Raw genomic sequence first — 23,130 nt, 5'->3', positions numbered from 1 at the left:
TCTATTCATAAATCCTGTTATATCTGGGATTTTCTCTGACTTTGTGTTGACATACCATGCTCCATGCTTCTTGCTCCCTCTTGTGGCATAATTTTTAAGCTTTTGTGTCTTCTCTGGTTTTATAGCTCACCAGGGTGTCTGCTAGAAACATCTCTTTTGTTTTGCTGAAGATAGCACTACAACTCAAGTTTATAGTTTCTCCCTTGCACATAGACCCTGGTAAGATACTTTGAGAGCACTCTTTTTATTGGAGCTTGCTCTTGCCACTGAACTCAGGAGTATGTATAAGGAGATAGCTGGAGAGTAGGGGGAGGTATGAGTCTTGCACTCTGGGCATTGCAGGTGACTGTGGGACTGGTGAAGGGCTCATGGGGTGAGGGTTTCCCATAAACTGGTGAATGGACTTTCTGCTGAAGTCCTGAACACAATCATCAGGAACCATATCCTTTAATAGTGTTTGATATTCTTACCTGCTTCTTTCCTGATCTCCTCCATTCCATCTCCCCACAGTCATGGAAATCCAGCCTCAGATTTGTTTTGTTTTGCTCAAGTGGCATGCTGGACTCTACCTCAGCAAGGCTGAACTTCTACTAATTCTCTTTTGTCCTTGGGTGCCTGCCCAAGTCAGCACTATTCAGATTTTCCCTAACCCCACCATGGCCAAGAGGGGTTGGGGCAGATCACGAGTCCTGCTGATTCTACAGCCTGTGTGATGGTCTGTCTGCCTGTTATCAATGTACAGGTGGATGAGAATCCTCCCAGGGCCCTTGGCATATGATGTTGGACCCCAAAATTCTAACAGAGAGACTCTTGTTCATGGATAGATGTATAATTAGTTGCTTAAAAGGAGGGAGAAAAGAAGCAATGTCTTATGCTACTATGTTGCTGACATCATCCCACTTTTTCTTGTTATGTTCAGAGTTGAGCTCAATCTCTATCCTCTATTGCAGTAGTCTTTTTTTTTTTTTTGCTGCACCACATGGTGTGTGGGATCTTAGTTCCCCTACCACAGATCAAACCCATGCACCGTCATTGGAAGCATACAGTCTTAACCACTGAACTGCCAGGGAAGTCCCTGTTGCAATAGTCTTGAATAAAGTCTTTCTTAACCATTTTTGATGAGAATTATTATTTCTTTTTAATAATATTTCTCTTCCATCATCTTTCTTGCCTTGTTCCCATTTTTTATGCTATTGTAAATGGAATTTTTCTTTCATGCTTGGATTTTTCATTGCTTTTTGTATAGCAATGCAGTCGGTTTTTGTATTTTGATCTTGTACAACCTTGTTAAACTCATTTACTTTAATCGTTCCTTATGATTTATATATACAGGATCATACCATTGGAAAATAGAGTTTTAATTCTTCCTTTCCAGTCTGGATAATTTTCATTTCTTTCTCTTGTCTAATTGCCCTAACTAGAACCTCCAATACAGTGTTGAATAAAAGCAGCATCAGCGGATATGCTTGTCTTATACCTGATCTTAGGAAGCTTTCACAGTTATGTATGATGTTAGCTGTGGTCTTTCACAGATGCCATTCATTGGATTGTGGAAGTTTCCTTCTATTTTTTGTTTGTTGGGTTATCATGTAAAGGTGTTGGATTTTATCAAGTGCTTTTTGCATCTGTTCAGATGTTCATGTTGTATTGTCCTTTATTTTATTAATACATTGCAATAATTGATTTTTGAGTATGAAAGTAACCTTGCATTTCTGAAACAAATGCCACTTCATCATGGTTTATAATTGTTTTTATATATTGCTGGATTCATTTTACCAGTACTTTACTGAGGACTTTTTTATGTATATTCATAAGATATATTGATGTATTATTTTCTTGTAATATCTTTATCTGGTTTTGATACTAGACTGTTATTGACTTCATCAGAAAAGTTTTGAGTATTCCCTCTTCTTCTATTTTTATAAGAATTTGTGAAAACTGATATTAATTCTTGAAATGTTTGGTAGAATTCACCCTTAAAGCCATTTGTGCCTGTACTTCTGTTTGTGCAAAGTTTAAGAATTACGGATTGAATCTCTTTCTTTGTTGTAGCTCTATTCAGATATTCTATTTCTTCTTGAGTCTGTTTAGGTGGTTTGTGTCTTCCTAGGAATTTATCCATTTCATTTTTCTAATGTGTGACATACTCTTGTTCATAGTATTCTCTTAGGATCCCTTTCATTTCTGTGAAGTTGATAGTGATTTTTTTAGTAATTTGAGAATTTTCTTTCTTTTTTTTTGGTCTGTTTGTGCAAATATTTGTCAGATTTGTTGATGTTTTCAAACCTACTTTTGGTTTCATTGATTTTCTCTGTTGTTTTGCTGATATTTTTTCTGCTCTAATGTTTATTATCTTCTTCCCCTTTTTAGCTTTGGATTTAGTTTGCTCTTCTTTTTCCAGTTCCTTAAGGTAAAAAGATAGGTTATTAATTTGAGATCTTTTGTCTTAGTCAACTTGCTGCTGCTGCTGCTGCTAAGTCGCTTCAGTTGTGTCCGACTCTGTGCGACCCCATAGATGGCAGCCCGCTAGGCTCCCCCGTCCCTGGGATTCTCCATGCAAGAACACTGGAGTGGGTTGCCATTTCCTTCTCCAATGCATAAAAGTGAAAAGTGAAAGTGAAGTCACTCAGTTGTGTCCGACTCTTAGCGACCCCATGGATTGCAGTCTTCCAGGCTCCTCCGTCCATGGGATTCTCCAGGCAAGAGTACTGAAGTGGGGTAGCATTGCCTTCTCCCCTTAGTCAACTTAGAGTACTGTAAAAAGTACCACAGACTGGGTAGCTTAAACAACAGAAAGTGATTGTCTCACAGTTCTGGAGACTGGAAATCCAAGATCAGGGTGCCTGCATGGTTGGGTCCTGGTGAGAACTGTCTTCCCAGCTTGCAGATTGTGCCTTATCACTGTGTCCTCAGATGGCTGGAAATAAAATAGGGAGCAAGCTCTCTGGTGTTTCTTCTTAGAAGGACATGAATCCCACCATAATCCTGCATGACCTTATCTAAACCTAATGATTGTCCAAAAGCCCCATCTCTGAATTAGGGGTTAGGGCTTCATTATATGAATTTGTAGGGACACAGTTCAGTCTATACCATTTTCTTCTCTTTAATGTAGGTGTTTGCTGCTATAAATTTTCTTCTGTGCACTGCTTTTACTTCATCTCATAAGTTTTTCTTCTGTTACTGATTTCTAATTGCATTCTCTTGTTGAGTGAAACAGCTGAGCTCACCCTTCCTCAGGTGTCTAATGTCTGTTCTTTTTCCTGTGTCTGGATCACACTTTCCTGTTTCTTTTCATCTCTCATATATATATATATATATATATATATATATTTTTTTTTTTTTTAATTGGACAGTTTAGATAATGTAGCAACTCTGGGCTCTCTTTCCGAACTCCCAGGGTTTGTTGTTTACTTGTGTAGTGACTTGGCTGGACTTTTTCTTTGAAGTCTCTTTCTCCCACAGTGTGCAGCCTCCAGTGTCACTTCTCAGAGGGAACAGCCTTGGGCATGCCCACAGTCACCCTGGAATGACAGAGCTCTCTTGGTTTCTTTTCCTGATCTCCCTATTAAGCCTGCCTTTGTAGTATCTCACCTAGCTGTTAGCCTCCACTAATTGCAGGCTAGTTGCTCTATTTTTATTTTTCTCACAGTTCCCCAGACATAAATTCCTCCAGTGATCTAATTAGGTTTGTGTTCCGTTGTCTTTGCAGCTAGTCTTAAGTGTTTGTTTTGACTTCAGGAGGGCTCTTCTTAGCTGATTCTTCCCCAAATACTCTGTTAACTTCCAGCTGTCCCAAAGTTTAACTTGTTATTCCCATGAAGCTACCAGCCCCATTGTCATTGCTTACATCCAAAATCTCCATTGTTTTTTTTTAAATTTATATTTTTTTAATTAATTGATTTATTTTAATTGGAGGCTAATTACTTTACAGTATTTTAGTGGTTTCTGCCATACGTTGACATGAATCAGCCATGGGTGTACAACATTGTTTTTGACAGCACCCTTAGGCTTGAACTTGCCCATACTCTCTTCCAAATAAAGTCTGAACTCTCAGGGAAGATCTGTTCCTAAGGCCTGCCTTTCCCCATGGGAACAATCTATGAACCACTGCCCTTGTGCTGTGGATACGGGCAATGAAGTGCTTCTCTTAGAGTGACACCCTTGCTCTGCTATTGGAGTCCTGGGTAACCCTGGTCTTCTTGGCTTGCCCCCTCCCAGTGTGGAACCTCTGCTCTATGAGTTATGTCAGGGCAGGGGCACTTACAGCCCAGGGTTCTTGTCCTGCCTCCTGTGGTAGAGCTTCGGCCCTGTGTGTGTGTGTGTGGCAGGTAGCGGGGGGGAGCTTGGTAGAGGGAGGAGCCCTCACACCTACCATCTATGCCATGCTCGAATAGAGCTTCTGCCTCACGGACCTGGGGCTGGGGTGAGGCAGAAGGAGAAATGCTGATGAGTTGCCCCTCATGGGGAGAAATCATAAATTTTGAATGGTACCTGAGGGAAAAGAGAGCTCCCAGGCTTTATTTGCCAGAAGTAGAGCTGCCATTTCACTGAACTGAAGGATGAAGTAGATCGTGGCTCAAATGCCTGAGACTCTCACTGTTCTCACTGAGAGTTCATTGATTTTCTTGTATAAATGTTTCTCCATTTGCTGTATGCCCTTAGGACAGTCACAGTTTTCACAGACTTTGAATTGTTTTTGTTTGTTTTTTCTAATTTTTACCAGTTGTGATGGTTTTATTGGAGAGACACTCTGGGGAGGACCTCACACTGTGATTCTGGAAATGTCCACCTCTCATTTGTTTTTACTCTCAGATCGTACCCTTCATTTAGGTGTTTGCAAACTACAGCCCTTGCATCAAATCTGGCCTGTTTTTCTACATAAAGTTTCGCTGAAACACAGTCATGCCCGTTCATTTATCTGTTTGTGTCTGATGTTGCTCAGTCTTGTCCGACTCTTTGCAACTCTATGGACTGTAGCCCTCCAGGCTCCTTTGTCCATGGAATTTCCAGGCAAGAAACTGGAGTGGGTTGCCGTTTTCTCCTCCAGGGTATCTTTCCTAACCAGGAATCAAACCAGCATCTCCTGCTTGGCAGGCTGACTCTTTACCACTGAGCCACCTGGGAAACCCTTATGTCTGCCAGAGTTGAGTACAGTCTTTTATTTCTTTAAGATTTAAGTGCTTTTGTAGTAAATATGAGTTGTCAAGAATACCAACTATAATTAAAATCTGATTTGTGTTAAAGCCAGAATTAGCAATTTTGTGATATAAACATGATATTTTTTTTCCCCAACATTTTCAGATCTGGTAGCTCAACGAGGTGAAAGATTGGAATTGTTAATAGATAAAACAGAAAATCTTGTGGATTCGGTAAGTATGGGAGATGATAGTATTGTAAAGTAGAGATACTGTGGTTAATGGCTAAAATAATAGGGAAATGTCTTAAAATCGATACTTTAGTGGAGTTTTTTTTCCTTTCTAACCCCTGTTACCTGACTACTTTGTGATGATGAGGATAACGTGAGGCATAGAAAAACCCACAACCCATTAATAGCCATTAAGCAAGCTTTTGTTTGGAAAATATACTCAGTATGAAAGAATAGTTTTTTTTTAAAGCTTTGGATTGGTGCCTCCCTAACTTAGCACTTCAGCTGTGTAGAAGTGTACATTTTGTAACACAGAGAACAAAAGTACAGGCCACTTGTGACCAATGATGAATGCTGAAAACCTGACAGTAAAGTCACTTTCTTGCTTACCATGAGAGCTTGACTTTTCTTTGCATTAAGCAAGAGGCAGAGACTGACATGTCCCTGTAACCTACTCTTGCTGCAATTAATGTGTGTCTCTGCATTTTCCATTTGGTTAGCAGATGTAAGTTTTGAAGAAAGATGATAGATATAGAAGGAATGAATAGATAACGAATAGAAGGAGGTCAGAGATCAGTCACAGTTTGGATCTACAAATTTACATGAAGAGTAGAAGTTTGCATCTTTAAACAGATATAAATGAGTGATCTTGTTCATTCTTACTGACAGCTAGATTGTAGTGGTTTACAGCACAAGCTCTAGAGTCTGTTGCCTGAGACTGAATCCCATCTCTGCCACTTGCTAGTTTTGTGACCTTAGGCAAGTTACTTAACCTCTCTGTGCCTCCAATCATCGTATATAAAATGGAGATATATCTTCTTCATAGTATTTTGAGGGTTAAAGCACACAGTGCATGCAAAGTCCCTAACAGTGTCATATATGTAGTAAGAGCTATTTAAAGGTTTATTGTTATTGTTAGTTTTATAGTGACATCTATTAACAGTGAGTCTTAGGAGAATAGTGCGGTCTTTAGCCAAAGTACATGGAAATTGAAGGAAGGGTGCCACCATACAGGAAGTCAAAACACCAGGGTTCTATAATGTCTCACTTTGTAAACCATTGCTTGGGGGCAAAGAGGGAAGACACATTATCTGATTGTAAATCTGCTGGCAGATTTTTTGGTACTTCCAGTCCATCGGACACGACTGAGTGACTGTCACTCCCTCACTCAGTCCATCTCTTGGTTATTCTTGATCCCTGGTTGTTATTATTTAGTCACCCAGTTGTGTCTGATTCTTTGCGACCCTATGGTCTATCGCCCCACCAGGCTCCTCTGTCCATGGGATTTCCCAGACAAGAATACTGGAGTGGGCTGCCATTTCCTTTTCCAGGAGATATTCCTGACCCAAGGATCAAACTGGTGTCTCCTGCATTGGTGAGCAGATACTTTACCACTGAGCCACTTGGGAAGCCCCCTTAATCCCTGGAAATGACCTTATTTAGCTGGAGTGGCCTGTATTTGACCAGTACCAATAGAGTCTTCACTTTTCCAAAAAAAAAAAAAAAAAAAAAAAGCGCCTTATTTTTGTTGACTAAATGACCCAGAATAATAAAAGGTATTAATTAACTAACTGCTGCCTCTTTTTATGGAAGAATAACAAATACAGCAAGGTACAGCAAGTGTACTATTAATAATTTTCCAAAAAAAAGCCTTAATTTTGTTGACTAAATGACCCAGAATAATAAAAGGTATTAATGAACTAACTGCTGCCTCTTTTTATGGAAGAATAACAAATACAGCAAAGTACAGCAAGTGTACTATTAATAAATGTGCAGCTCAGTTATTTTATATATATATGTTTATACCTCTGTAGCAGGCTTCCCTTTTCATACTGTTCATGGGGTTCATACTGTTCATGGTGATGGAATTCCAGGTGAGCTATTTCAAATCCTAAAAGATGATGCTGTTAAAGTGCTGCACTCAATATGCCAGCAAACTTGGAAAACTCAACAGTGGCCACAGGACTAGAAAAGGTCAGTTTTCACTCCAATCCCAAGCTGGTTATAGAAAAGGCAGAGGAACCAGAGATCAAATTGCCAACATCCACTGGATCATTGAAAAAGCAAGAGAGTTCCAGAAAAACATCTACTTCTATTTTATTGACTACACCAAAGCCTTTGTGTAGATCACAGCAAACTATGGAAAATTCTTCAAGAGATGGAAATACCAGACCACCTGACCTGCCTCCTGAGATCTGAAATCTGTATGCAGGTCAAGAAGCAACAGTTAGAACTGGACATGGAACAACAGACTGGTTCCAAATTGGGAAAGGAGTACACTGAGGCTGTATATCATCACCCTGCTTATTTAACTTCTATTCAGAGTATATCAGGTGAAATGCCGGCTGGGATGAAGCACAGCTGGAATCAAGATTGCTGGGAGAAATATCAGTAACCTCAGATATGCAGATAACACCACCCTTATGGCAGAAAGCAAAGAACTAAAGAGCCTCTTGATAAAAGTGAAAGAGGAGAGTGAAAAACTTGGCTTAAAACTCAACATTCAGAAAACTAAGATCATGGCATATGGTCCCAGCACTTCATGGCAAATAGATGGGGAAACAATGGAAACAGTGACAGACTTTATTTTCTTCGGCTTCAAAATCACTGCAGATGGTGACTGCAACCATGAAATTAAAAGACGCCTGCTCCTTGGAAGAAAAGCTATGGCCAACCTAGACAGCATATTAAAAAGCAGAGACATTACTTTGCTGACAAAGGTCCATCTAGTCAAAGCTATGGTTTTTCCAGTAGTTATGTGTGAATGTGAGAGATGGAGGATAAAGAAAGCTGAGTGCCAAAGAATTGATGCCTTTGAACTGTGGTGTTGGAGAAGACTCTTGAGAATCCCTTAGACTGTAAGGAGATCCATCCAGTCCATCCTAAAGGAAATCAGTCCTGAGTGTTCATTGGAAGGACTGATGCTGAAGCTGAAGCTCCAGTACTTTGGCCACTTGATGCGAAGAACTGACTGATTTGAAAAGACCCTGATGCTGGCTAAGATTGAGGGTGGGAGAAGAAGGGGAAGACAGAGGGTGAGATGGTTGGATGGCATCACCGAGTCAGTAGATATGAGTTTGCATAAACTCTGGGAGTTGGTAATGGACAGAGAAGCCTAGTGTGCTGCAGTCCATAGTTGGACATGACTGAGCTGAGCTGAAATGAACTGAACAGGATTCACAGGTGGCTCAGTGATAAAGAATCCACCTGCAATGTAGGAAACACAAATTTGATTCCAGGGTAGGGAAGATTCCCCTGGAGAAGGAAATGGCAACCCACTCCAGTTTTCTTGCCTGGAAAATCCCATGGACAGAAGAACCTTGCAGGCTACAGTTTCATGGGGTCGCAAAAGAGTCAGACACAACTTAGCAACTAAACAACAATATACCCATGTAAATACCACCTGTGTTATGCTGTGCTTAGTTGCTTAATCATGTCCAACTCTTTGTGACCCCATGGATTGCAGCCCGCCAGGCTCCTCTGTCCTTGGGGATTCTCCAGGCCAGAATACTGGAGTGGGTAGCCTTTCCCTTTTCCAGTGGATCTTTCCAACCCAGGGATCAAACCCACGTCTCCCTCATTGCAGGCAGATTCTTTACCGACTGGGCCACCAGGGAATCGCAAACACCACCTAGATCAAGACATACATCAAGATATAAAACACTATCAACACCTCAGAAAACTGCCTCATGCCTCTTCCAGTTAACAATCCCTAACAGGTCTGACTTTTTTTTACATCACCCTAGATAGTGGTTTTTCCTGTTCTTAGAATGTATAGAAAAATGGAATCATAATGTTATCTATTTTTTTGTGTCTGGCCTCTTTCACTCACCAGTATGCCTATGAGATTTGTCCATGTTGTTGAGTGTAGTAATAATTTATTATTTTATTTTTTGTACTGCATATTCCATTGTATAAATCTACCAACCACAGTTTGTTTATCCATTCTTCTCTTTGGGCTTTAATTCTGTATTCTTAATTTTGTTCCATAGTCTGTTTGTCTGCCTTTATGCCAGTACCACACTGTATTGCTAACTGAGCTTTATAGAATTCTCTAAGTTCTTCACTGTGTTCTTCTCCGGGATTGTCTTCACCATTTTAGGTCCTTTGCATTTCCATTTATGTTTCAGAATATGCCTGTTATTTTCCATCCTTTTATTTTTTTTAATGTGTCTTTGTGATTGCATTTAATAAGTCAATTTAGGGAAATTTGGGAATCTTGACAGCCTTGAGTCTTCCTATGCATAAACCTGGCGTATCTCTGCTTTGCATAGAATTTTTTAAATTTTTCTTACCAGTGTTTTTTAGTTTTTTGTATACAAGTCTTGCACGTACTTTGTGAAATTTACCTTTGAGAATTTCATGGTTTTGTGTTCTATTATAAATTTAAAATTTTGTTTTCCAATATTTATTCTCATATATAGAAATGAAGTTGATTTTTATATATTGACCTAGTTTGTATCCTGCAACTTTGCAAAATTCACTTATTCTACTAGTGTTTTTGGTAGATGCTTGCTTTTTATTTCTTTTCCTTGTCTTATTACACTGACTAGAACCTACATGATAGTGAAGACAAGTCATAAGAATAGACATTTTTGCATGGAGCACATCTTGTGAGGAAAGATTCAGTATTTTCAATTATGTTGTTGTAGATTTTCTTTATAGGTACACTTTATCAGATGAAAGAAGTTCTTTCAGTTCCTCATTTGAAAGTTATTCATGAATTTTATCAAATATTTTTTCTCTATTTACTTAGAGAATTATATAGTTTTTCTCTTTTATTCAGTTAATATTACTGAACTTAACTTACTAAATTAATATTTATTTCTGAATGTTAAACCAGCCTTGCATTCCTGCAAGGTCATTATCCATTATCCTTTTTATATAATATCTTACTGGATTTGCTGTTGACCTATTCAGGAATTTTGCATCTTTGTTCATGAGGGACATTGGTGTGTCATTTACTTTTATTTTGGGGCTTTGGTATCAGAGATATGCTGGCCCCAACAAACAGGTTGAAAAGTGTTACCTGCATCTCTCTGTCCTCCAAAAGAGTTTTTGTGCTAGTACTATTGAAATGATCTATTCCTTAATTATTTGGAAGAATTCACCAGTGAAGCAGTCCCAGCCTGAAGTTTTCTGTGTGGGAAGATTTTAAATCTGCCATGTTACTGTTTGTTTCCTGTTGTACCATCTATTCTTTCTTCCCCTCACCTTCTCTTTCTGTTGTTTTCTTTGTTTAAGCAGTTGGTTATCTTTTAAAGAGATTTAAATAGTTAAAAAAACATCATTTCGGTTAACCCATGTAGTTAATATTTCTGATAACTCACATCATTCTTTTCTGTAGGTCCAGATTTCCATCTGGTGACATTTTCTTTCTGCTTATAGGGCATCTTTTAAAATTTCTTGCATTGTAGGTCTGCTAATAATGAATCCTTTCAGTATTTGTATATCTGAAGTCTTTCATTTCCTTTTTTTAAAAGATATTTTCACAGAATAGAATTTTACATTAAGTTTTTCATTCAGTATTTTAAAGATATTTCATCGCTGTCTTTTATGTTGTTTCTGACAAAAATTCCATTGATGCTTTTACATATATAATGTGTCTTTTTCCCCCTCTGGGTGCTTTTAACATTTTTCTATCATTGGTTTTAAGATATTTCATTATAATATACTTCAGTTTTCTTCATGTTTCTTCAGCTTTCAGTTTGTTGAAGTGTGAGTTTGTAGATTTTAATCAAATTATAAAAATAGCTATTATTTCTTCAAATATTTTTCTGTCCTTCTTTCCTTCTAGTAGTCCAACTCTATGTACATTAAACTATTTGAAGTTGTCCCACAACTCACTGATGCTCTGTTCATTATTTTTTGGTCTTTTTTCTTTCTGTGTTTCATTTAGGATAGTTTCTGTTACTATGTCTTTGAGTTTACTTGTCTTTTTCTTCTGCAGTTTATAATCTGTTACTCCCATTTTAGGTATTTTTCATCTCTACAGGGATCTTTTTTATATCTTTTGTGTTATCTCCTTAAACATTTGCAAGCTTTCCTCTACGTTCTTGAATATATAAAGTGTACTTATAATTGAAATGTTTATTCCATTTACATGTAATGTAAATATTGGCAGAGTTGGGTTTAAGTAAGCTATGTTGAAATTTGCTTTTTATTTGCTTCATCTTCTTTGTTCCTCTTTTTTATTTATTTATTTTTAATATAAATTTATTTTAATTGGAGGTTAATTACTTTACAATATTGTATTGATTTTGCCATACATCAACATGAATCTGCCACAGTTATACATGTGTTCCCCATCCTGAACCCCCCTCCCTCCACCCTCCCCGTACCATCCCTCTGGATTGTCCCAGTGCACCAGCCCCAAGCATCTAGTATCATGCATCGAACCTGGACTGGCGATTCGTTTCATGTATGATATTATACATGTTTCTTTATTTTTTTATTCAAGTATTTAAAAATTGTTTCATTTTATCACCTCTTGATTTTTAACAGCTTTTTAAATTTCTTTATTTATAAATAAACCACAGACCATACAGTTGACCCATTTAAAGTATACAGTTCAGTGGGCTTTGGCATATTATATTTTTCTAATTTTGAAATATACATAATAAATTTCCCATTTTAACCAGTTTAGTGTATAATTCAGTGACATTAATTACATTTACAGTGTTGCGCAACCATCATAGCTATCAGTGTACAAAACTTTGTCATTGTTCCAAACAGAAATTCTGCAACTGTTAACCAATTACTTCCCATCCCTACTCTCCTCAGCCCCTGATAACCTCTTATCTACTTTTTGTCTATGAATTTCCTTTTCTAGGTACCTATAATTGGAATCCTATAGTTATTTGTCCTTTTGTGCCTTGCTTATTTCACTTAACATCATATTTTCAAGTTTCATCCATGTTGTTGCATGTATCAGAACTTAATTTATTTTTATGCCTGATATTCCATCATATGAATATACCACTTTTTTTATTCATTCATCTGTTAATTGACCATTGAGTTATTTCCATCTTTGGGCTCTTGTGAATTATGCTTCTACGAACACTGGCATTACAAGTATTCATTCAAGTCCCTGCTTTCAGTTACTTTGAGTATTTATGGGGGAGTGGAATTGTAGCTTTTTGAGGGACTACCAAACATTTTTTCTTAACTGCTGCACCATTTTATAGTCCCACTATATGTATATGTGTATGTATACATATATGTCCACTATATATATATATGTACAAGGATACCAGTGTTTCCACATCTTCACCAACACTTGTCATTTTCCATATTTTTGTTATAGCCGTGCTCATTGGTATGAAGTGGGATCATTGTGGTTTTGATTTTCATTTCCCTAATGACTAATGGGGCTTCCTGTGGTGGCTCAACAGTAAAGAATCCACCTGAAAGGCAGGAGACACAGGTTTGATCCCTGGGTTGGGAAGATCCCTTGGAGAGGGAAGTGGCAACCCACTCTAGTATTCTTGCCTGGGAAATCCCATGGACAGAGGAGCCTGGCAGGCTACAGTTCATGGGGACACAAAGAATTGTACAGGATTTGGCAACTGAAACAACAACAGTGACTAGTGATGTTAATCATCTTGCCATGTGCTTATTTGTTGTTATATAGTCACTGAGTCGTGTCTGACTCTTTGACCCCATGGACTGCATCATGCCAGGCTTCCCTGTCCTTTACTATCTCCCAGAGTTTGCTGAAACGCATGTCCATTGGGTCCGTGATGCCATCCAACTATCTATCTTATCCTCTGTCACTCCCCTTTTCCTTTTGTCTTCAATCTTTCCTAGCATCCAAGTCTCTTTCTTTGAATTGGCTCTTTACATCAGGTAGCCAAAGTATTGGAGCTTCAGCTTCAGCGTCAGTCCTTTCAGTGAATATTCAGGACTGATTTCCTTTAGGATGGACTGATTTGATCTCCTTGCAGTCCAAGGGACTCTCAAGAGTCTTCGCCAGCACCACAATTTGAAAGCATTAGTTCCTTGACACTCAGCCTTCCTTATGGTTCAACTCTCACATCCATACCTGACTACTGAAAAAACCATAGCTTTGACTATACAAACTTTTGTTGGCAAAGTGATGTCCCTGCCTCTTAATATGCTGTCAGGTTTGTCATAGCTTTCCTTCCAAAGAGCAGGTCTCTTTTAAGTTCATGGCTGCAGTCACCATCCTCAATGATTTTAGAGCCCAAGAAAATAAAATCTATCACTGTTTCCTCTTCTAGTAGGTTGGTGCAAAAGTAATTATGGTTTTACATTGTTGCACTTTGATACTAAATACATTCTTAAGTAAATGTGGTTATGTTAGACATCATTTAAATGCACACTTCTTGCTTTATTTGTTTGTTTTTATTGCTAATGACTTAATACTTGCTGTTTATTTTATATTTATTTTAGTCTAGGGAAATGATGTTGGACAAAAAGCAAATTCGAGCAATTTTCTTATTCGAGTTCAAAATGAGTCATAAAGCAGCAGTGACAACTCACAACATCAACAATGCATTTGGCCCAGGAACTGCTAATGAACATACAATGCAGTGGTGGTTCAAGAAGTTTTGCAGAGGAGACAAGAGCCTTGAAGATGAGGAGCACAGTGGCTGGCTATTGGAAGCTGACGACGACCGATTGAGAGCGTCATTGAAGCTGATGCTCTTAAAACACCACAAGAGGTTGCCCAAGAACTCAGCATCAATCATTTTATGGTAATTTGGCACTTGAGGCAAATTGGAAAGGTGAAAAAGTTTGATAAGTAGGTGCCTCATGAACTGCCCACAAATCAAAAGAATCATTGTTTTGAAGTGTTGTTTTCTCTTATTCTGTACTACAACAATGAACCATTTCTTGATTGGATTGTGACATGCAATGAAAAATGGATTTATACAACAACTGGCGATGACCATCTCAGTGGTTGGACTGAGAAGAAGCTCCAAAGCACTTCCCAAAGCCAAACTTGCACCAAAAAAAGGTCTTGGTCACTGTTTGGTGGTCTGCTGCTGTCTAATCCACTACAGCTTTCTGAATCCCAAGAAAACCATTATATCTGAGAAGTATGCTCAGCAAATCAATGAAATGCACTAAAATTGGCAACGCTTGCACCCGGCATTGGTCAACAGGATGGGCCCAATTTTTCTTCATGACAGTGTATGTCACACAATCAATGTTTCAAAAATCAAATAAACTGGGCTATGAGCTTTGCCTCATCAATCATGTTCAACACCTGACCTCTCTCCAACAGACTGCTAGTTTTTCAAGCATCTCAACAACTTTTTGCAAGGAAAATGCTTCCACAACCAGCAGGAGGCAGAAAATACTTCCCAAGAATTCAGCGAATCCCAAAGCATGGATTTTTATGCCACAGGAATAAACAAACTTATTTCACACTGGCAAAAATGTATTGATTGTAATAGTTCCTATTTTGATTAATAAAAATGTGTTTAAGCCTAGTTGTAATGATTTAAAATTCACAGTCTGAAACTGCAGTTACTTTTTCACCAGGCTAATATTTGCCATGAAGTGATGGGACCAGAAGCCATGTTCTTAGGTTTTGAAATGTTGAATTTTAAGCCAGCCTTTTCACTCTACTCTTTCACCCTCATCAAGAGGCTCTTTAGTTCCTCTTCCCTTTCTGCTATTAGATTAGAATCTACATATCTGAGGTCATTGATATTTCCCCCAGCAGTTTTGATTCCAGCTTGTGATTCATCTAGCCTGACATTTTGCATGATGTACTCTGCATACAAGTTAAAGAAGCAGGGTGACAATATACGACCTTTACATACTTCTTTCCCAATTTGAATACTGGAGTGGATAGCCATTCCCTTCTCCAGGGGATCTTCCCAACTCCAGTGATCTTCCTGTGTCACTGCATTGCAGGCAGATTCTTTACCATTTGAACCACCAGGGAAGCTATGTGCTTATTGGCTATTGGTGTATCTTCTTTGGAGAAATTAGTCAAGTCCTTTGCCCAATTTTAGGGCATCATCAGCTGCTAATGAAGTCATCAACATGGAGTGGATAGGCCATAGGCTTGTCAGCTTGCCCTTGTCATTTTCACAGGTTTTTTTTTTTTCTTTATTCTTGTTCTTTTCTACTTACACCCACCCCCACCTGTCTCCACGGAAAGCTTTGGTAAGGTGTAACAATTGTTCTGTTTAGTTTAACTGGTTTTAAGTAGGTGATTTATTAGTGTTTGAATATTAACCTGAGGCTCGTGGAGAAATCTTCAATCCATTCAGTCACTTAACTATATTAGCTTTATTGCTCACTGGTGGTGGTGGTGTAGTCACTAAGTCATGTCCGACTCTGTGACCCCATGGTCTGTAGCCTGCCAGGCTCCTCTGTCTGTGGGACTCTCCACACAAGAAAACTAGAGTAGGTTGCTGTTTCCTCCTTTAGGGGATCTTCCTGACCCAGGGATCAAACCCATGTCTCTTGGGTCTCCTGCATTTGCAGGCAGGTACTTTCCTGACTGAGCCATCAAGGAAGCTCATTGCTCACTACTTCTTCTTCATATTATCTTCTTCCTCCTTGGATTCTTTATTATGACTTTGTTTGTGAGTAATTGTAAAGAGTTTAGGCAACTTAGAAGTGTTCACCAACTATATACAGTTTAGAGGCCACAGTCCCCAAACAGCCCTCAATTCTGACACCACGTGCAAGTTTGTTAATTCCCCAAACCACTCTCAGGTTTGATAACTCACTAGAAGGACTTTGTGAAAACTATTATACCTACAGTTATGGTTTTTTACAGGCAAATGTTACAGATTAAGCTCAATCAAGAGCAGAAGCACATTGGGGTGGAGTTCAAGGGAGGTACCAAACCCAGAGTTTCTGTTCTCTCCCTGTGGGGTTGTTACTCTGCCAGCATAGATGTGTGATGACATTGTCAACAAAGAATTAATCCATTGATCAAAGAAATTGAAAATTTTATTGGAGCCAAATTTGAGGATTATAACCTGGGAACAGCATCTCAGAAAGCTCTGAGAACTGTTCTGCCCATTGGAAGTCAAGGCACAGTTCTATAAGTGTTTTTGAGACAGAGGGCTGGACATTAAGTGGCATGTTGTTGACAGTTTACACAATCCAGATTGTGGCCCCTCACAAGATTAAGAAAGAATGTTATCTTTAAGTTGTCTTGTTGGTGCTGGTAGAATGTTGGTCTTTATGGTTAAGCAGGTATTTTGGTGATGGAGAAGATTTGGTTGATGCCTAATGTAGATATACAATGCACAGTGAGGGAAGGGAAGAAGCCAAAGGATAGAGAAAATGTTTTATATTTAAATTTTTCCTATCTTGCCATCAAATAAATTTATTTCGCAACATATACAGAGTATTGTACACCATGGAAGCTTGCCCAGGCTTCATTGCTTAGTTTTGTTGTTGTTTTTATTGAAACATAGTTGATTTATATACAGTGTTATGCTAGTTTCTGGTATACAGCAAAGTGATTCAGTTATACATATATGTATATATGCATATGTTCTTTTTCATATCCTTTTCCATTGTGGTTTAATTATAGAATATTGAATATAGTTCCCTGTGCTACAGTAGGACTTTGTTGTTTAATTTTTCATTGCAATTTCATTACATAAGCATGATTGACTTACGATTGCCTACTTGCTTAATCTCAGTCTCCAGTCTAAGCTCCTCTAGGTCTGACCTAAACCCCTATCCTAAATCATATAGTTGGTCTTCCTGGAGTGACTAGTCCCTGCACTAAACTACAGTTACTATTTGGCGGGCCCATGGCTCCAAAGCAAGAAAATGTTGTCTTTCATGAGCTGAGGGCAAAGGTCAGATCCTTTTCAGGCAAGGTTAAATTCTTTGCAGTACAGTTGGCAGGCATTGGGGTTGTTTCCAGGTTTGAAATAAAACAAATAATGCAGTTGGTAACATTTCTATATATGTCTTTAGCTGAACTTGTACATACCTCTCTGTTCGGTATATATCTAGGAGTGGAACTTCTGAACTATTAGTGATTATTGTTTGTTTGAAACTGCATGTGTCCTGGTGGGAACGGTTCAATATATATTAAGAAATTGATGCTGCAAAAGAAAATGGATAACTGAAGGAGTGAAGTTCTTTGGGTTTGGGCCCTCATATGAGTAAATAGATATCTTCCTGGGGGAACTAAACAGTTCTTATGGTTCACAATAGCAGGATTAAATGGGGCAGAATAGGCAAATGTGTTTCCAAGAAACTTTCTCTACTGGAAGCATAAAGGGAAAAAGGCTTTTCTGCTAGCAGGGAGAACTACTTCTAGTGGTCATCGTTACATGCACTGCTACAGTGCAGAAGAAAAAGGAGGGAACCCTTTGCAATGGGCTTATTGCTTACCATATATATGGCAGAGTCCTGCTAGGGCAACTAGAGATTACAAATGGCCAGTCTACATGTGAAGAGAGGGAAGGTGTAAAGAACATTGGAACAGAATTAATGAAAGTGAAAGTTTGGCAGGTATTATTGCAAATCCATCATGTAGTCATTGCCAGGGATCAACCAATTCATGCTTTTTTTTTTTTTCCCTAGTCTGTCACCTTCAAAACAACCAGCAGAAATCTTGCCCGAGCCATGTGCATGAAGAATCTCAAGCTCACTATCATCATCATCATCATATCAGTTGTAAGTTTTGTCCTTTAGTGATTTTAGCTTTCAGTCTCAAAGAAATTAGGTGTTGGAATTTTTTCTCAATGATTAGCACTCTGAAATGAGCTACGTATAACTTTTAATGCTGAAATATATGGCTAGGCATTTACTTTCCTCTGAAGTTACTATGATATTCCTGGTTATTTCATGGTTTTCTCACTATTAAAATGGGATTTTTTTTCAAATTACATTTTCTAGTTGAGTCCATATTCTCTATTTTCTAGTTAATTCTATTATCTGTTTCTGTTTTTTTCTTTTCTAATTCATCTTTTTGCTTCTGGCAACCTTGTATAAGTTTTATTAGTTGTAATAGTTTGTCAGTTGATTCTTCTGTGTGCTGTAGATTAGGAGTCAGCAAATGTTCTGTGATGTCCAGGCTTTGCAGGTCACATACTGCCTGTGTCACATATTCTTTTTAAAAAAAAAAACGTTGAAATTATAAAAACCATTCTTAGGTCACAGGTGAAGGCTATAGTTTACTGACTCCTGCTGTAGGTTAATTATCTTAGGTTAATTAATTAGGTTAATGCCATCTGTTAATAATCTTAACCTTATCATATATATATAGCATTTACTAGCAGTGTTGAATAATTACAGTATGACTGAGAATTTTTATTTAGTTCCTGGTTTTAATTGGGATGCTTCTAATATTTATGAGTGATATTTACTATGAATTCTTATTAGACTTTCACTGTGAAGTGAAAGAACCTTTTATTTCTAGAGTACTAAAAGCTTTTGTTTTTAATCGGGAATAGGCATTTCACTTTAAGAGATGATATTTCTCCACCCAATGAATTGATAATAAAACTACATTTACTATTAATATATTGAATGACATTAATGAAAGCAATAATAATTAACTTTTCTTTAATTTCTGGAATAAGTACTAAGAGGTTCTTTTTAATGCATGGTGAGTTCCATTTCCTAGTATTTACTTATTATAATGCAATAATCCTCTTGTGTGTAAATATAGTCTATATGCTGTTCTCCTTTTGGAACTCTAATATAAACAGATATTGGATCACTTTGAACTATCCTGCATGTTTGGTAGCCTTTTTAATATGTTTAAACTCCTTTCTTGTATCACATTCTGGATGAATCATTCAGCTAACTCTTCCAGCTCTGTTCATTCTGCTATCCAGGTCTTAATTTAAAAAATTAATGATTAATTTTAAAATGTTTATTTTTGTAAGTGAAGTGAAAGTTCGCTCAGCTGTGTCCAACTCTTTGCAACCCTATGGACTATACAGTCCATGGAATTCTCCAGGCCAGAATACTAGAGTGGGTAGCCTTTCCCTTCTCCAGGGAATCTTCCCAACCCAGGGATCAAAGCCAGGTCTCCCGCATTGCAGGCAGATTCTTTACCAACTGAGCCACAAGGGAAGCCATGTTTTAAATTTCTAGGGATGCTTACTATATTTTAACATTTTTTCATGGAACTTTTATACTTGTTAACAGATATTCTCTCTCCTTGAATTTCTTTGAATATATATTAAAAGATATATCACAGGGAATTAGTTTATGCAATGGCAGGAGCTGGCTAGGCAAGTCCAAAATCCACAGAGCAGGCTGTTGTGAAGGTGCTCAGTTGGGTCCGACTCTGTGACCCCATGGATGGTGGCCTGCCAGGCTCCTCTGTCCATGGGATTTTCCAGGCAAGAATACCGGGGTGGGTTGCCATTTCCTTCTCCAGGGGATCTTCCCGGCCCAGGGGTTCAACCCAGGTCTCCTGCACTGCAGGCAGACTCTTTACTTTCTGAGCCACCAGAAGGTGGCTACTGAAGGTCTTCCCACCTTAGACAGCTGGACCTGCCTAACTGAGAAGGGCAGCCCTAGATCTGTTCATGTTATCCTAGAAATTGTGGCATCTCCTTGCGTGTCTTCTTGTTCAGGATCCATGGTATCCAAGGCTGGCACATTCTTGGCTTTTCAGCCTAGCTTCCTCTCCCTTCCATGATCTAGGAATTTAGATTGAGTTATAAAAGTAGATAATTGTTACATTCAGATTATTTTTATCGATTACTGATTATTTTTGTTGACTACTTGTTACATTTGGAGGACTTTGCCACCTCTGACAAAAAGTGCTGTCACCTCAAGTATTGTATTTCAGCTTTAAAAATCTTTATGTTTTACCTGTGGCAGATGTCAGCTTTATATCAAGTTGAAGTATCTGTGTGTGAATATAATTTGCGCACTTTACCATATTCATTAATAACCATAATTTTCCCCAACATTTGTAGAGGAAAAGAATCCATATTTTTTTCTAAGCATGTGAGTAATGAAATCAGTCACTTAAAGATCTTAGGTTATAATTTAAATCAAAACAGAATGACTGACAATGCAGTGAACCTAAATTTGATAGTAAACCTATTTTTGGAATGTAGTAATGTGAGCAAGCGTACACCATTAAAATAGAATAATTTACAATTATAATACCATAATTAAAAAGTGAATACGTCTTTAAAGGACTCATATTTTTGCTGTGTTACTTACAATTGAATAATCACAATTAGTGTCATCCACTGAAATGTTCATGCCAACATTCTTGCTCATAGGTGGTATAGATATAGAGTCTACTCATGCTTTTTATTATTTTTAATCACCCTAATAATGAAAAATAAATCCATGTGCAAAATCTAAAAATGTACTTAATTATAAAATCATATTTCAAGGGAATTATGTTAGTTTGTGATTCTTATGACAATGATGTTATCAGTAGAGTGGCTTATATAGTTCTAGTCTGCTCACTTCCCAGTGAAGAGAAACAATCCCACTGCTCTGTTTACCAATAAAAAGAAAAAGAGTGGAATTCAAGTGGCTGTGAGTTATATCATAAAAGATCATTTTCATTCTATTATCTTTGGAAATACTTGATTAGTATGTTGTATTATTATACCACTGCTACTCTCATGGAACCAAAATTTGTTCATTGGTCTTGCCTTTATATATTATTTAGGAGCCTGTGATAGATTCAAGAAAATAAAATTGCCTTCTCCCCCACCCCAGGTATTCATCTATATTATTGTATCACCTCTCTGCGGTGGATTTACATGGCCAAGCTGTGTGAAGAAATAAAAAGGTTATCATTAACCAAGGATATAAGAGACCAAGGAGTTAAAAGCAATCCATGTAATTCAGGCCTTTTAATCCTGAGAGATGGTGTCTGCCAGTCTCTTCAACCTGTTTCTTTCTCTCTTTTTTTTGAAATCTTGTTCCATGCCTCCAGGTTTATCTTTGTCCTGTCAACCTGTTTATTTTAGTGCACTTCAGACTGAACCATTTATTGTAGCAGTAGCCTTAACAAAAGCATTTTGTTTAGTGTCATCTACTTGCAGAAACGTTTTGTTTGTAATTGCACAAAGCTATCACCAAGGTAGAAACCACCTGTCTTATGAACTGTCAGCTAAAATTCTGGATGACCTTTGTGCACACAAAAGTTGAAAAGACTGATAGTATTGCTAATATCTTGTCTCGATGTCTTTTGATTTTGAAGGGTTTTAGGTGCTTGAAAACAATGTTCATGGAGAATTGTTATTTGGGGAATTGTAATGCAATTGTTGGTGTTTCAAGGAACCCAAGCAGGTAAAGTATTGATATTAAACAGTTCATCTCAGTCAGAAGGGAAATGTTTTGCTAGCCTGTTAGAAGCACACAGAATTATCCTTGTCTGCATATTACTAACTTTTAGAACGAGAGTTTTGATCATTCACAAACTTCGCAGAGCTTGATATCCTCTGTTTCCCTATTGCAGTTGATTTCAGAAGATGGTGGTTTAAATATTGTTGAAGGCTAGGATTTTTTGTATATTCCTTTTCCTTTCATGGATGTTTAGGGCAATTGTATAGATAATAGAATGGGCAGTAGAGGGCGTGGGTAGGCGCATTCCACTGATTCACCAAAGAAAAAGAAGAGAACTACAGCCAACGTGCTAGCGTTTTCGCTAGCACAAAGGGAGATAAAGGGAGATAGTGTGGGAGAAATTTTCCAGCCTGGGAAAAGCCCAAGCTGAATATAATCAACAATCAATTCCAGGGTTTGGGTTTAACTGGTGTTGAACAATAGTTTGAACATCCTTTGTGGTTTTGAAAGTTATTTAACCTGCCTAGGTTTGAAGATTATTTTTTGTGTAACTTGCGAGTAGACAGTATGATATCTAGAAACAATGTAAAGACATTTTAGCTAACATCCATGTAACTGCAGTGTGAAAAAAACTGGAATGTAATCATACTGCTTTGGCTACTCTGGCATCTGTTAGCTAGTGTGTACTTTTGGTGTGTATCTGAAAAGACATTTGCTCTGTAGATCTAATTGCATTTACTTATCAATAAAGGCCAGTAAATGGAAATTATATTACATTTGACTATTTTCCCAATGAAAGAACAAATTGGTCTATGAAACCTAGCCACCTGTTTAGCCTAGTCATGTGCCTTGAATATACATACATACCTACATACATACATACATACATACATACATACATATATATATATATATGTATGTGTGTGTGTGTGTCACATAATCTGGATCCTGCTACCTGTTCTTCCATCTAAACTTTTCAGTTCATGCTAATTCCTTTATTTTACATATGTTTTCAACCCACTGGAACCCTTTTCCTTGTGATTGTGTATAGTGGAAATGTTTTTTCAGTTCTTTTGATCAACACTAATGCCTTTTAATTCCATTAGCATTTTGCATTGGAAAGCGTTTGTTCCATGAAAACATTTGGTGTTCTTAATAATAATTTCAAAATGTCTTTAATTCAACAAAAAAGACTGAAAGCTCATTTCCCTTTCTTATACATACCTGAATAAAAATGATGTGCATGTTTTAGGGATAAATTACTTAACCATCTCTTGGTCTATTTATGTATAGGAATGCTTTTTGAAGCACATACCTTATTTTAAATGATGCACAAACTGAAGACATTAATAAAAATATAAGAGTAATACAATGAGTTGCTTGTTTGAGAATTTCTTTGTGGAACCTAATTTCTTCTGATGACATTTTACCATAGTTTTCAGAACAAAAGTATTTTACTTGTGATGAAAATACATTTAAAAATGTGACCTGGAGCCTTAAAGAGCTATAGCACTGTCTCAGGT

The 23,130-nt window shown here is 37.7% G+C and overlaps 1 protein-coding gene across 1 annotated transcript in view; it reads left to right on the top strand.

Annotated features, from left to right (window-relative positions):
* VAMP7 (vesicle associated membrane protein 7) overlaps positions 1-22,928 on the top strand; it is an 87,684-nt gene extending 64,756 nt beyond the window's left edge. The window contains exons 6-8 of the mRNA XM_052663203.1: positions 5,302-5,369; positions 17,912-18,004; positions 21,035-22,928. Of these exons, the coding sequence (XP_052519163.1) occupies positions 5,302-5,369; positions 17,912-18,004; positions 21,035-21,103 (230 nt within the window). The 3' untranslated portion in view covers positions 21,104-22,928. The remainder of the gene's footprint in view (positions 1-5,301; positions 5,370-17,911; positions 18,005-21,034) is intronic.
* Positions 22,929-23,130: the final 202 nt, after the last annotated feature.

This window comes from Budorcas taxicolor, chromosome X, assembly GCF_023091745.1.
Source record: "Budorcas taxicolor isolate Tak-1 chromosome X, Takin1.1, whole genome shotgun sequence".
In the NCBI taxonomy this organism is placed as follows: Eukaryota; Metazoa; Chordata; class Mammalia; order Artiodactyla; family Bovidae; genus Budorcas; species Budorcas taxicolor.
The sequence above is the reverse complement of the archived record's forward strand: the minus strand, read 5'-3'. Positions and strand labels throughout refer to the sequence as shown.